The 14,587-nt window shown below is 47.1% G+C and overlaps 6 protein-coding genes across 6 annotated transcripts; 4 read left to right on the top strand and 2 right to left on the bottom strand.

Annotated features, from left to right (window-relative positions):
• Positions 1–4,958: 4,958 nt before the first annotated feature.
• Positions 4,959–5,667, bottom strand: E1B28_005071 (uncharacterized protein; the record flags this gene model as incomplete). The annotated part of the gene is made up of 1 exon (XM_043149613.1): positions 4,959–5,667. The coding sequence occupies exon 1, from the start codon at positions 5,436–5,438 to the stop codon at positions 4,959–4,961; it is 480 nt and encodes a 159-aa protein (XP_043014220.1). The 5' UTR covers positions 5,439–5,667.
• Positions 5,668–5,939: 272 nt separating this feature from the next.
• E1B28_005070 (uncharacterized protein) lies at positions 5,940–6,402 on the top strand (the record flags this gene model as incomplete). The annotated part of the gene is made up of 3 exons (XM_043149612.1): positions 5,940–5,968; positions 6,024–6,176; positions 6,252–6,402. 3 exons carry the CDS (start codon positions 5,940–5,942, stop codon positions 6,400–6,402), a joined length of 333 nt encoding a protein of 110 aa, XP_043014219.1.
• Positions 6,403–6,827: 425 nt separating this feature from the next.
• E1B28_005069 (uncharacterized protein) lies at positions 6,828–7,433 on the top strand (the record flags this gene model as incomplete). Its single annotated transcript, XM_043149611.1, has 1 exon — positions 6,828–7,433. The coding sequence occupies one exon, from the start codon at positions 6,828–6,830 to the stop codon at positions 7,431–7,433; it is 606 nt and encodes a 201-aa protein (XP_043014218.1).
• A 100-nt stretch (positions 7,434–7,533) lies between these two features.
• On the bottom strand, positions 7,534–8,067 carry E1B28_005068 (uncharacterized protein; the record flags this gene model as incomplete). Its single annotated transcript, XM_043149610.1, has 1 exon — positions 7,534–8,067. The coding sequence occupies one exon, from the start codon at positions 8,065–8,067 to the stop codon at positions 7,534–7,536; it is 534 nt and encodes a 177-aa protein (XP_043014217.1).
• Positions 8,068–9,018: 951 nt separating this feature from the next.
• E1B28_005067 (uncharacterized protein) lies at positions 9,019–10,711 on the top strand. Its single transcript, XM_043149609.1, has 6 exons — positions 9,019–9,338; positions 9,392–9,478; positions 9,544–9,780; positions 9,833–9,997; positions 10,057–10,186; positions 10,237–10,711. The coding sequence occupies exons 1-6, from the start codon at positions 9,066–9,068 to the stop codon at positions 10,404–10,406; spliced, it is 1,062 nt and encodes a 353-aa protein (XP_043014216.1). The 5' UTR covers positions 9,019–9,065; the 3' UTR covers positions 10,407–10,711.
• Positions 10,712–10,875: 164 nt separating this feature from the next.
• Positions 10,876–13,120, top strand: E1B28_005066 (uncharacterized protein; the record flags this gene model as incomplete). Its single annotated transcript, XM_043149608.1, has 7 exons — positions 10,876–11,057; positions 11,125–11,211; positions 11,270–11,348; positions 11,614–12,124; positions 12,181–12,368; positions 12,434–12,957; positions 13,018–13,120. The coding sequence occupies 7 exons, from the start codon at positions 10,876–10,878 to the stop codon at positions 13,118–13,120; spliced, it is 1,674 nt and encodes a 557-aa protein (XP_043014215.1).
• Between the last annotated feature and the right edge of the window lie 1,467 nt (positions 13,121–14,587).

Here is a 14,587-nt window from a genome sequence, read left to right as displayed (position 1 = left end):
CAACGTCCTTTCTTTACTGTCCGTCAGTTTCCATTGCAACATTTCCATCATTTTCAGGGATTTTTGGGGTACTCCCGCCCTCCTTTCGTTCTCTTGGGCCACGAAGAACGAAATGGTCTCTCATACGCTTCGCAAATTCACGGCTCATTTCCGTACGTTTCCCCTTGTTCCTTGTTTCAACCGCAAACAGTTCAGGTATGAGACACAGGGCTTCTGTATTAACCAGGAGCGGCATGGTGATCTTATGTGATAGGAGCACGTCGTTATCTATCACATCATGGTATGTGTATTCACTTCTCACTCGTACTGTACCGGGCTGATCATTTGAGTAGATTCTTGATAGGGCATCTGCAAGGACGTTTTCGGATCCAGCAACATACTCGACGGTAAAGTCAAACTCCGAGATTTTTTCCATCCAGCGTGCCTGACGTCCAGACAAGTCCCGCTGGTTTAGTAAGTGCACCAACCCTTTATGGTCAGTGATCCAGGTGAATTTCAACCCTTGTAGAATATCCCGATGGCGTAGCATGGTCTCCACGCCTGCCAGCATCTCAATTTCATGCACTGGATAGTTCTGTTGTGCCAAGTTGAGTTTGGCTGAATAAAATGCCGCAACTCGGGCATTTTTCCAGTCTTTCCCTTGCGAGACAACACCAGCAACCCCGGTACTGCATCCATCAGTGACAAGCCAAACGGGTTTGGCATCCTTCAAGTAGTTTAGTGGTACACGACTGTGGTTTCTCGCGCCCTCCGTAAGTCTTTTCACATCCTCGAAGGCCCTCTGTTCAAGGTGAGTCCATCGGAATGGGACTGTATCACCTGTGATTGGGCTCAAGTGGCCTATAGGTATCCGAACAGAGGGGATATCATCTGCGAGATACCCGACTGATCCTAAAAATCCATGTAGGAGGTCCCGATTGGTTGGGGTTGGCCATTTCAAGATGGAGTCAACCTTGTGTGGGTCCATGCGAATGCCATTATTATCTATTAGACACCCAAGTATTTTCATTTCTTTTGGTAGGAAATTCAGCTTTTTTGCACTCAAATAGAGTTTCTCCCACTTGAGTATGTTAATCACAGTTTTCACATGTTGAATATGTTCTGCAAGGGAACTTGAATAGATTACAATATCATCAAGGTATACATCCATCCAACGACTAATGTATTCTGAAAACAGATAATTCATCAGTGCCTGATAGGTGGCAGGGGCATTACAATCACCCTGCTGAACAACAAGACTCACCATGTTGCCATCAGGTGTAGTCATTCCAGAGCGATCCACATGTTCAGGAATAATGTGAATCTGTTCATATGCATCTTTTCCGTCAATTATTGATCTGTATTTGGCATTAGCCACGCGGCGTTTAATACCTTCGATATCTGGCATCGGAGATGACAGTTTGTGGGTATTGGCATTGCGAGCATGAAGATCTACGACGATTTGAAGTGCTTGAGTACCAGGTTTCTTTATTAGTAGCATAGGAACTGTATTACCCGAACTGGTAATTTTCCAACGGCCAGACTTGAGGTACGCATTTCGCTTTTCTGCCCACTGCTCCCGAAACATTTCTGGACATCTTGACGGCCACCATGGATAAATTTTCTCAGGGTCAATGAGTGGAATGGAATGATTGATAGCCCTTAGAGGTGGGAGTTCAGTTTCCCCTACTTCACGACAGATAGGTAGGGCATACCTGGTTAATTCCTGTCTAGCCATTTCCAGGTTTTCTTCATAAATAACCATAGCCCGAGATGAGAGCTGTGCCACATTCATTCCCTCAATTGGGAGAGAGGGGTTACTTCCAACAATCACTTTTGAGTCATGGAATCCAACTGTCACCTGATGTTGAAATAACCACGGAGTACCGAGAATTACGTCGTAACTTGACAAATTTGCAACATCAAAGTACCGGGTTTCAGAAATACCTTGGTACTGAAAATTAGCTCGTACCCCCCAATTAATCCGAGAGCGTGAACCTTGTACAGCAAGTTGAAGTGGTAGTGGCTTTGCTAATTCCAATTTCTTGACCTTGAGTTGGTCAGCAAAAGTTGACGAGATAAAATCCCCAAGGGACCCAGTGTCAATTAAGGCACGGGCAGGTTCGCCGTTGATCCGAACAACCACAACGAGAGGTTTGGGTATTTTTCGCGAGAAATCTTTTGTCATGGCTGCATTTCTCTGTATTGCTGGATATGTTCCCCTTGCCACTTGCATCCCATTTAACTCTAAAACCTCCCAGTTTTCATCTGAGGCAAAACAATATGTGCCCTCAAAGATTGAATTCAACAAAGGCTCGTGGTAATTCTCAAGTAACCAAATACGGGTGTTCCGAAATTCGTGGGAAAGTTGTTTCTTATACCATCGGATGATGTCAAATCGTCTGATTTTCAACATTTCAGTGCCGAGAAAATGTCGTTTGTCATAGTACCGGTCCCAGATATGGTAATTTTTGGGTCCAGCCTTAGTAACATAGAACCGAGGTGAGGAATCAAGGGATTGAACATATGGAGTATCCCCCGGATATGGTCCTCCCATCGCTAGTGCCTTTTCTATGGCATCAGCATAAGCATCCCCCATTTGGCCCATATTTCCATAACGGTCCAGGTCCAGTGGTATGTTAAACATTGATGCCCATTTCCGAGCATACCATTCCGAAATTCTAAATTCCGGGTCCTTGAGATTTTTAGTTTCAAGGTAAAGCCATTGAGGATCTTCACAGTGAGGGAAGGACAGTCCCTCATATCTGCTATCCTCAATACAATAGAGTTCATCTGAAATCTGGTACACAGTGAACCGGCCCAAAAATTCGGTTTCACTGTCCCCGGGTACGTCACCTGGGTATGGTGAAATTAAGTCTAACCAATAACGGGCACGGGTTGCAAGTGGGTCCCCAATCATATTTGGTGCATTGTCAGTTTCAAACCCATAATAGTCATTGTTTAATTCATTGTGCAGATATTCCAGACAATACTCTCGCCGTGTTTCTGGGGGGGACGTACTCGCAATCCACACAGTCGTACCTATGGCCTTCTATTACCTCAAGGCATGATGCCGTTGACTCGGGCTCACTTTCAGGCAGTATAGTTTGTAGGCTCGGCATTGAGGAATGAGTGCCGCTTTCCGAAGATGTATCAATTTCCCATCCGGAGTCACCGGGTTTGGAAATAACATCCCACACCATCATTCCAACGTCAATCTCGGTAATTTCGGCTGTGGTATCAGCAAGTTCACGCAGGCCTTCATTAAACTCAATATTATTGCTTGTCATATGGACCCCAGGAGGGCGGTTACTGTTTCCATTGGACAATGTACGATTGTCTGGGCAATTCCTGCTCATATGTCCAACTTTTCTGCAGCGGAAACACTTTCCAGCCGCCCAGAATTCGTCTTTTTCTTTATCAGTAAGCTCCCGCTTTCGGTAGTCTCGGGTTTGACGGCCTTTCTGGCCCTGGTGACTTTGTCCATTCTTTCGGGTCTCATATTTAGCTTGACCCGAACCACGATCCTGCTGGGTATTGGGATTTTTCTGTCCCTGATTATTAGGTTTGTGGTTCTGATTGGCCTTAGAGGAAGAGGACTGGCTATTGGAAGCATGGGATTTGTTTTCCTTCTTCTTATTATTACTTCCTGGCTCGGGACCCGTATCCACATTTTCAATGATTTCAATTAATTCAGCTGCGCGTGCAACATCTTCATAAGATGAGATCTCTGGGTTGAGTTTCTCACGCCATAATCCCTTTTGGATTTTCCGAGTTAGTCCAGACCAGAGCTTGTGCACTTTTTCCCGCTCATCAATCAGTCCAACTGTATTGAATAAGTCATTCAGTTCCGCGAGATAATCATGAACAAGCTTTTCATTCTGAAAGGCTCTTTTTAATTTCCGGCGCTGGTCCAGCCGATAAGTAAGAGGGAAACAATAATTGTACAGTTCCGTGAAGAATCTTTGTACACGCCAGTCAAATGGTGAATTAGTTACCACACTCAAATAAAACTGATATGCCTTCCCAGTCAGATACTTTGAAATTCTGAAAACCCGACGGTTGTGTGGCACTCGTCCATCATGCAGGTAGGCCATGGCTTCAGTAACAAATTTGATTATGGCACGGACATCTGGAGATCCGTCATATGGTTCTGGCGGGACAGGTTTCAAAAGCATCTTCTTTTTCGGGTGCTTTTTTCTCCTGTGACGGTGTCTGCGAGAATCCGACGTTGAACTGGAAGAGCTGGAATCTGAATCGGAGCTTTCCGAGTCTGAAGGACCATCGAAATCACTCTGAGAACTGCTAGATGACGACGACGAACTCGAGGATAAACTCGGTGGGTCATATTTTGCCTTGTTGTGCTTGTGATCCTTGCGACTACTTTTCCCTTTGGGTTTAGGATTCAGTAGTTTGGCTAGGTGGTTCGTCGGAGCAATCAATTCACTTGGCCTTAGCATTCTATCTGGTTCCGAGAAATTTTTTGAGTGTCCCGAGGGTTTCCCAGCCACAATAGAATTGATGTGATTTTCAACAAGATCAGAAAGGGCTTCGGAGGCTGCACGATTTTCCTTGGCATGAGCCTTGGATTTTTTACGGTGAGCTTTTTCTCGGGCAACTCTAACTTCCGATTTCTTGGGGAGCACAGGAAGTTGTTCCTCACCACTCGTCAAAGAGTCTGGAACCTTCTTCCCTTTGAGTACTGACTTCGGGCTATGAACCTTTTTGAGTTTCTTAGTTTGGGCGTAATGCTCCAATTTGGCTTCCTGCTGTTGCACACTTAAGTCGTGCTCAGGTAACTTGGAAGCACCCCAGTTACAGGGGTCCACTGCCTTCCCCTTACTTCGGGTATCAGGCTCATGTTCATCTTCAGACTCGCTCGGGTCACTAGATTCACGAGTTTCAGGATCAAGGTCAGAGCCTTCATCATCCTGTTCATCATTACTATCAATCATTTTCATACGAGCATCGAACCTGGCTCAGTCGTTGTCCGACATACTTGCTTCTGCTTGACGAACAGCCGAAAGCTGCTCTTCAGTCAAGGCAAATCGGTTCTTAATTTCACTGCGCGCATGATAACGGGACGAAAGGTTTGATTCATCCATAGATCTACTCCTACGACGGGTAGGTACAGTATTCCAAGAGCGGGAATCATTATTCACGCGCTCGTCGTCTGGCAGATCGCCAAGACGTTGTCCATGAGTACTAATACCCGTACCCAAGTCTTGTTCGACATGGGCCGCCTCGTGCTCAACTTGCAACGAGGGAACACCGCGGTCGTCATTACTGACAGTGTTACCGGGCGTGCGTACACCGGGTGTAGGTGCACGACTAGCAGACGGGATAGTAACGAAGGACTCACCATTACTGTCGAGCTGTCCAGAGCTCGAAGTATTGTTAACAGCGGTTGGGGCCGTTTGGGCAACACCGCCGCTTCGAAGATTATAGCGAACAGACATATTTTTCGAGAGAGCAGAGAGAAACCGTGTGCCGGAGGTGGGAGCTTCGGGTTGATCAGACCAGAGAGAAATCCAAGCCGCCGACGACGTTGAGAGAGAGAGAGAGGAGAGAGAAGCTAGTAGAGTGGTGTTGAGAGTTCAAAATATGTGGGGGCAGCGTCGTGAAACGGTGACCGCACACGAGAGAGAAGAAGAGCCGCTCGAGAGAACTGAGATAACCACTAGTATTTCAAGAGAAACTAAAGTACGATGGTGAGTGACAGGTCTTTATATACGAAAAAGAAGGTAATCCGATCTAACCGAATAGGGTAACGATAAACAAATAAACAAAAATAGAAGAGAACGAGCGATTCGCTACACCCTGACTCTCATGACGCGCACGGTTCTATCCGCCCTGACTCTTCTTGAATCAATCAACCACAGTGATGGACGGTAAAGATCACGAACTGAAAGTAACATTCATACCTCAACTCTACCTCCAACGAAGGATGTGGATCTTGGATGTTTTACGACAAGAAGGTGTCGTTGACGTGCGTCAATTTTAATTTCCCACCAAATCAACTACCAGCTCACTCGGGGCAGCAGTGTAGGGGGAGGTTCAGGTTGGGGATTTGGAGCTACAATCGGAGGAAGAGAGCCCGTAAGATGGGAATCGATGACAGCGAACATATGGAAAGGTGGTTTGGAAGTGGTCAACGATGCATTCGTTGGCGTTGAGTGTATCGTTGCTTCTGAAGTGTAAGTTTGTTTTTCCGTCTAGTTGTTCAGGTCTTCTGGGAAGCTCAATAGATACTGCATTCTCTTTCACTACAGAATCGAACACCTCCCGCCCGATGTCTTCCCGTTTTTCTCCCCGGTGCTGCTAGGGATCTATCAACCTCGCCTGCTGTTGATCACCACGCCTTCCTATACATTCAATGCACGATTCACTGCCCCAGATGCACCTCTGAACCGAAAATCATGATATCCTGATCCTACAGGACGCACTGACCGAGTGTTCCGTCATGAAGATCATAAATTCGAATGGACACCAGAAGAATTCAAAGTTTGGTGCGAGGAAGAGGCTAGGAAATGGGGTTATGAACTCAAACTAGGAGATATCGGACGGGCATACGAAGTAGATGAATGGGGTAGAGATGAGGAACTAGGTGGGGCGACGCTTGTCGCGACGTTTCGAAGGAAGGAGTGAATGATGAACGACAGGCTCAAGCAAGAGAGGCGGTTCGGGTGTTGCAGCAGCAACAAAGGGTAGCCTCCGAAGACGACGGAGAAGAGAAAGAGAAAGAAGAGCTCAAGCATGAGCTTCTGGTATCCTATCTTCACCCAGCACACGAACGAGCGCGGAAACCTTTACCGTTGTCCGAGATTAGAGATATCGTGAAGGCCCGAATGGAAGAGTATCGCGAGTCATTTATGCGGCTAGAGGATTTGTGGTATGAACGAGATGTTAGCATCGCCTGCGGTGGGCGGATCGAGGTTCTCATTAAATCACTGCAAGAGCGGAACAATATTTTGACCCTCAAACAAGACGGTGACGCTCCGGATTTGAACATACAACGACAACGGGAGCTATGGAAAGTCGAGCTGTTGGGAGATCCTGGTACCAAAAGGACAAGAATGTTGTGGCCCTCGACTGAAGAAAGTATAGATGAACATGAGAAGAGCGTCGAGTATATGCCTGCAAATTGGAATCCAGAGGAGGAGTACAAGTCCGAATACGACGACCGGGGTTATCTTACTACGAGCAGTAGCGGTGGAGATGGAGATGTCTCTTGGAACGAAGACGAACCTGAGAAAACAGCTTGGGGTATTACAAGCAGTACCCAATGGAATCCAGAAGTTGGGAGTTCGACCGCTGATAATTGGGGCACGAACGAAGAGAGTGGCGGATGGGATGAGGAACTTGATAAGAGAACGAAGTTCACTCGGCTTGCCAGTACCGCTAGTTCAACAACTGGCTGGGATGGAGACGAAAGTAACGGCACCACATCCTGATTTCTGTTCTTGTTCTATTAGGTTCTACGAGGGTTGACTACATATACACATGCAAGATATTTGGACCACCACCACAGTTAAAATCAACCTGTATAAAACTCTAATCCGCCTGGTCCAATTGTAGAACTCTTCGGATAGCTTCGTCCTCCCTCTCCTTCGCTTTCACTCTTGACTCCTTTAGTCTTTCCAGCCCTATGGTAATGCTTCTCAAATGCACGTCCACCGGTACACTCTCACCGACTAATTCAGGTGCCGTGACCCTCTCCCTCATATCCTCCATATCGTCACTAAGCGCCCGAAGCGTCTGCAGTGCTGCGACGACATGAGCCAGTGCCTGTTTCCTATAAACCCCAAGGTTTTTCAACAAATACAGATGTTTGTCGAACACTTCAATACGCGCTTTGTTACCGCCCAGCTTGGTCCATAGCTCACTGGGAATTTCCGATTTCTGTGATGAGATGGAAGTATCTTCCCGGTGGATCAACTCGTGAAGAACGAGAAGATCCTCCTCGAGTTTTTCAAGATTGGCAAGTTGGACTTCGGCCTCGACAATAAGGCGCTGAATTGTGTTCGAAAGCACGGTCATGGCTTCACCGAACGTTTGTCGGACAACTTCTTTGGTATTCGGTTTCATGAAGGGAACGAGGAGGCGAATGGAGCGAGAGATGGAATTGGACTGAGCAATCTCAATGGTGTGGAGAGCATAATATTGACTGCCATGACCCTGAATGAAATGTGAAGAATGCAGTGTTGAGCAAGTCACTGGCGGTCACTAGCCGGTCACATTTGTCGCCGCCAGGCTACTGGCAGACACATTTTGTAGTCGCTGTCGCTCGGTTATCGTATATCAGGTGATCTTCAGCTAATCCGAGGTGTATCCTTCGTATCTACTGTAAATACATTACAATTTCTATCGGAATATAGTAGTTCTGTATCGCTTTCGTGTCTTGCTCCCAACCGTGGTATTTGCAGTACCGTTTCGGTTTGTAGCTTCCAATGTTCTTACTGTAATTGCTCCGCTGTCGAATAGTTTGGTCCTTGTTGTTATGGTCAGGATGCTTCAGGAAGTACCGTTGGATCTGAAGTTATACTACTGGAAGGATTCGAGAGATAATGGTATGGTATTGTACACAGAAGAGCAATGTAGCGACGCAGCGTCGACTAATCGATCAATAATCTACGCTGAGTACGTAAAATGATAGCTTCAGCAGGCGGACCAGGCGGACCGAGACCGGGCCACCGCTTTTCCTGTGTCCGCTACACCGGTCACAAGGGTGTCCGCCACTGATGTGTCGGCTAGGCTACACACGGGACACAAAAAAGTAGCTGGGACACATTGTCCGAGCAACACTGGAAGAATGTCAGGCCAGCGCGTGAGTTGATAATGAATATAATTATATTGAGCACGTACGGTATGGCTGCCAGTGATTCGGTAAACGAAAGATTTATCCCTGTCTTATCCGAACATCGGACTTCAATATACGTACCTCGACCGTCCAGCAGCCGGCATAACCAAACCCACCCTAGTGTTCATTTTATAAAAGAAAAACGAGGAGAGGCAGCGTGGGAATTCTTATTTGAACCGTCCGATTTGACCGATTTGACTCACAATTACACTCACCTTCGCACATCATGTCAGAAGAACCTCTATTCGATCCTTCCCTCAAAAAAAGGAAAAAGAAAGCCGTAGCCTTCACTGAAGACCCTCTAGGTCCCGATGCAGATCCCACAACCCCTGCGCCAGAAAGCATCGATAACACAACGACGACTGGAGAGGAAGTTGATCTTGGACCTACGACTGCTCACGAGCAAATGAAGGAGAAGGAAGAGGGTGAGGAAGATTTCAAGGCCATGTTTGGGGACTTGAAGAAGAAGAAAAAGAAGAAGGATATTCCGATGGACTTGGTGAGTTCCGAGTTCGTGTTCCGCCGCTGCAGGCATAGTAATCCGCTTTTTAGGGTGACGGCGACTCTGGTACAGCGACGCCAACTACAGCAGCTCCAGCTCCAGCTGCAACTGAAGATCTCGATTTTTCTGATCTCAAGGCATGTCTCACAACTTTCAGGGCACCAAAGCAGTGTACTGACTGTTAATTCATTGGCGATCTTAGAAAAAGAAGAAATCGTCCAAGAAGAAAGCCAATTTGGAGGCGTTCGAGAAAGAGCTAAACGAATCTAAAACCAAAAACGAGGATGAAGATGAAGACGATGAACATCAACCCAAGCCCATCCTTGATGATGACGGTGACTTGGGTGAAGATCCGTTCGCTCAACCCGATGCACCTACGGGCATGGAATCCGGGAATGAAGCATGGTTAGGGAGCGACAGAGATTATTTATATCCTGAGGTTCGCCGGATCTCTCGTCCTTTCCGTCTTTTACTGATGGTTCACAACTCAGCTGCTTACGAGGTTCTATACACATCTTCACGCTGCCAATCCTGCTCTTCTGTCGAGCACTTCAGGGAAACGATACACGATTGCGCCTCCTTCCATTCACCGTGAAGGAACGAAAAAGACGATCTTTGCGAATATTTCGGATATTTGCAAGAGGATGCATCGTCAGGTAAGTTGAGCCTCTTTTAGCGGTCAACGTTCTAGTTTCCTCATGTGTGTGCAATATAGCCCGAGCACGTTATACAATTCCTCTTTTCGGAAATGGGTACGAATGGAAGTGTAGATGGGGAAGGGAGACTGGTCATCAAGGGAAGGTTCCAACAGAAACAGGTGGAGAACGTTTTGAGGAGGTATATTGGTATGTTGTCGTTTTTTTTATCATTTAAAGTTTTTTATGACTTGAAATAGTGGAGTACGTTACATGCAAGACGTGCAAATCTCCCGACACGCTGTTGACGAAGGAGAACCGAATTTTCTTCATGTCGTGCGAGAGCTGTGGAAGTAGACGTAGTGTCAATGCTATCAAGAGTGGGTTCCAGGCCCAGGTTGGGAAGAGAAGTAAAAACAGGCCTGCGTAGGGTTTTCACCTTAGCCGGGTTGTTTGCGTACTGTGCAGGCAATTTTTACTCCTCTGTGGGGTGTTTATCCTTCTGGCGGTGCTGGGCCTTTGTGGTTATCCATGCCGTCAGCGTAGTGTTGTTCCCTTAACGCCATTTTCGTGTAGTGTAGCAAACTTGCGCAGTGGCCTATATATGGAGTTAATTAACGCCTTTCACCGTAGGAACTTTTGGCTGTACAGAAGGTATTAATGGTAATCGGAAGCAGCGAGATCGAGAGCACGAAAGGGTTCGCCAAGTAAGCAAGATGAAGTCGTCAGTGGTTCACTGAGAACTCAGAAATGCACAGACGGGGCTGTGGTGCTACCGGCGGGCCGAGCATGTATCAATCAAGAGTCCGTGCGTCGCTTACATCTATAAGTGTCACCATCAACCTACTTCTACTTCTCCTTTCCTTCTTTTTGCTGTCTTTTTAATATCTACTACCACTATGGCACCTCACAAGGACAAGGATAAGCAAGATACCTCTTCGATTACCGATGTCATCGACGAAGGCGCCCCAGGTCCCCCCATCTCAGTTCCTGATTCAGGCGACACTGGTGAGGGAGGCAAGCTCAAGATGATTGTCCAGCTAGTGAAGAAGTGTCTGGGGGTAAAGGATATTGCTTCCATGTGCGCTATTTCTGTTCTACTTCTCGTCTTCTTTGACCCATCCTGACCCAGAAGTACTTATTCATAGGCGACTATCATTACCAGCGTCGCTGTTAGAACCTATGCCAAACCTGGAATTCTCTCAATACCTCGATAGACCAGATGTCTTTGCAGCGTCTGTATTCTGGTTTCCGATGGACAGTGAAGAGAGGTTGACGATGAACGCTTTACAGGATCAACGATTATGACGACCCCTTTGACCGGATGCTGGCAGTAATCAGATGGGCGTTGACGAAGGATTTGAAGTACATTGTACGTGGTCTTTTGTGATCTTTCTTATACCTATTCATCCCAGCGGGCTCGAGCTCTTCTGCGAGTTAGGATCACCGCCACTGCTCGGCTCGCTGGCGAACCAGAGTAGCCGAACTGTGTCGATATCGACATAACTCGCTCTCTAACGTACGGCGTCTCTTTCCAGTGACGCCCTTCGCTCCCGAATCTTCAGTTTCTTTCATATGATTCTCCGTAGCCTCAGACTTATCATTTCTGACATGCGCTACCTTTTTCACTTCCTTAGCGCGGCAAAGTATGTAAACCCTACAACTCGGTACTCGGAGAGCACTTTCGTAGTCACTGGGACGTTCCACCGATCTCTCACCCTGCCTCTGAACCCGATGAGCCCCCCGTTCCCCAGATTCAAGTCACCGAACCCATCTCTGGCACCGAGAAACCCGAATTCACAATGCTTGGCGTTTCTGACAGCGCTAGCATTCGCAGTGGTCACAGCTCGACGAGCTTCGTCGGCAGCTTCAAGTCCAGCATACTCGGAAATGACAAGAGCCCATCCACCGCCGCCACTACCCCCCAACAGGACGGGGTAGACGATGCCGCTAACAGGGTTTCCGTCCTGAACCTCGGAGAGAAGGTTCGTGTCGTATACCTGACTGAACAGATCTCCCATCACCCACCTATCTCGGTTTACTATGGTTCATGTCCTGATCGACATGTGGAGTTGCTGGGGGTTGACCACATTTCAGCCAGAATATCTGGGACAGTATTGAAAGTAGCCCCTGGAGCGAAGGCCAAGGGTACTTCCTGCACTCTTGGCTATTCCGAATCTCTTACTGATCTTTATGGCTCACAGGCATGTTTGTACGAATCACTGGGGGTAAAGGCAATGGAGAACTCTACCGTATCACACATCCGACGGCAAGCATAAACGGATTGTTAAGAGGAAGCTTCTACGTGACTGTCTCGGAAAGCATTATCATAACGTGTACTACCGGTCATGGAGGGAAGCAGTTTAGAACGGTTCTGGAATACAAGGAGGAAGTGCGTGGTTTTTACATATACAGTTGTTTCTGCTTCCTCAATCTGACTCGGTGATAATCCAATAGTCTTGGCTCGGGAGGCCACACTTCCTAATTGAAGGCGTCATCCATACCATATCGGAAGGCGACACCCAACACGAAGAATGGACTAAAGTCAAACACGTTCCTCCTTCGCGTGTGGTAGCTATGCTCGATGGATCATGGCGCGGTCTTATTAGATGGAGACGAGTAGGAACTGGATCGTATCCATCTCATACGATATCGGGTGGAGCGCACACTGCAACCAATTCACCTAATCCTTCGCATACAGCTTTACCTTCACCCTCGGACCACAAGGGGGCATCAAGTAGAACCGATTTAACGACAGTTGATTCTGAATGGTGCACCTTGATTGATTTGAATTCGCTTTGGGTTGTGCCTAAGCAAGTCCGACCGTTGGAGAAACAGGGGGAAAAGGAGAGTAGGAAGTTGTGGGAGGGTGTTACGAGTAGGTTGTTGGGGAAGGAGTTTTCGGATGCGACTCGGGAGAAGGTTATGATTGAGCAGAGGCAGAGAGATGAAGCTGCTGAGAGGAAGAGGAAGGGCGTTGAGTGAGTCATATCCGTCCATTCAGTCTGCAGAGGTACGGAACCGTGACGTTCGTTTGTCAGATTCGTTCCCAGATTCTTCGAGGCGGATATAGAATCGGGTATACCGGTGCTAACCGAGGAAGGCAAGAAGGCTGTTGAGGAGGAGATGACGGAAGATAACTAATGTCGGAATGATTAGACTTTATACCAATCTCTTTAGTTGAGGACTCTTATGACAGGGATGACCTTTTCCCCCCATTATTTCTCTATCATATCCGTTACATTTTCGTAACCCGTTACACTTTCTCTGCTCCAGCGACGAGGTAATCTATTACGTTGGTCCGGAGAACACGAAGCGTATGAGTGCAGGAAGTTGGCTCGTTATGATCTATTACTTCAGACGATGCTAATATTCTCACGCTCACTTCTCCCATCCACCTCGAAATCGCTGACATCCGAAAAACTGCAAGGTGCGCCGTTCTATCCCAGTTCCAGATCGCGTACTGACGGTAACTATGAGGTTTCTAGTTGTATGGAATGGCCCTTGCAGTCGATTTGATGAAGCATGAGTCTCTTGTAGTTTGATGTTGAGAAGATATAACGACCTTGTAGGAATTTGAGGGTGCGTCTTCCTTTATTTCCTTGCTACTGCCCGCTGACTTCATTTGCACTCGACGTAGACCATTTAGCATGTCACTGTATTGACCAACCTCGATCCTCCGTCGATGCGTACGCGAAAGCACTCGTTTACTTGCATTCTATTCGAGCATATTACGTGTTGGAACCAGAATACAAGCGCAGTCGTTCGATTAATGTACATTTCCGTCCATTCGCTTAAACTCAGGCTGAATCAACTGTTGGATCCTGAGTCGAAACTGTTTGGTGCTTCGTCGGCGATGTTCGGTCTACTCCAGAATGCTTTGATTGGTTGCCTCGAGGAGAGCACTAGGCTGAGGGACCGTAATTCGTGCACGTACTAAGTAAGAGTGAGTTTCTTCGTTTCCTGTTCATTTCGTTTACGAAGCCGATTATGAATTCTTATTCATGTTTGCAAACTATATGTCCGGCCCACATTTCACCGAGGGAAGCGCAGTTCTGGATCGTTCTCTATCCACAACCTCGGCATTTATTCGGCCATCTCTGGTGGTGGTTCTTTGGCTGATCATTTCACCCAGCTCTTTTTTTCATGATAGCCTATAGGCTGTTTGTTCCCTTGTTGCTGACAGCGGTTCTAATCTTGGAGTCGATATATTTGGTCCGTTGCCATTTATTTCTTCCAGTTCCCAGTCCCCGTGTCATACCCTCATTCTCCACCTCATTTGGAACAACGAATCAACAGTCATAGAGGCACGGCGTGGACGTTATTCAGGATGTACATCGGATGTTCATACGGTTTTATAGACCTCTTGACAGGCACTTTCAACATGTCGAATCAATAACGTATGTACAAGATTGACTTCTATGGAGTCCCGCTCATTGATTAACCTCTTGCTTCCCACTACAATGATCAGGGAATGATTCGACCATGCGGCAGAACGCATTGTCCATTTCCCGACCATTCCATGTGACCATCTAGAGTTCTTCGTTCGGCATCGAGGGGCACATAAATACGTTGTCTCCTCTGTTCCCATCGCTACATCCATCCCCACGA

Source organism: Marasmius oreades, chromosome 2 (genome assembly GCF_018924745.1).
Source record: "Marasmius oreades isolate 03SP1 chromosome 2, whole genome shotgun sequence".
NCBI classification, from domain to species: Eukaryota; Fungi; Basidiomycota; class Agaricomycetes; order Agaricales; family Marasmiaceae; genus Marasmius; species Marasmius oreades.
This window is presented reverse-complemented; position numbering and strand designations above follow the sequence as displayed.

Excerpts from the sequence above, each read along its gene's own strand:
- E1B28_005067 (XM_043149609.1), top strand. The coding sequence starts at position 9,066 with ATGTCAGAAGAACCTCTATTCGATCCTTCCCTCAAAAAAAGGAAAAAG. Across the intron at positions 9,479-9,543 it reads TCGATTTTTCTGATCTCAAG|AAAAAGAAGAAATCGTCCAA; the intron begins GCATGTCTCACA and ends TGGCGATCTTAG. Across the intron at positions 9,781-9,832 it reads GAGATTATTTATATCCTGAG|CTGCTTACGAGGTTCTATAC; the intron begins GTTCGCCGGATC and ends TTCACAACTCAG.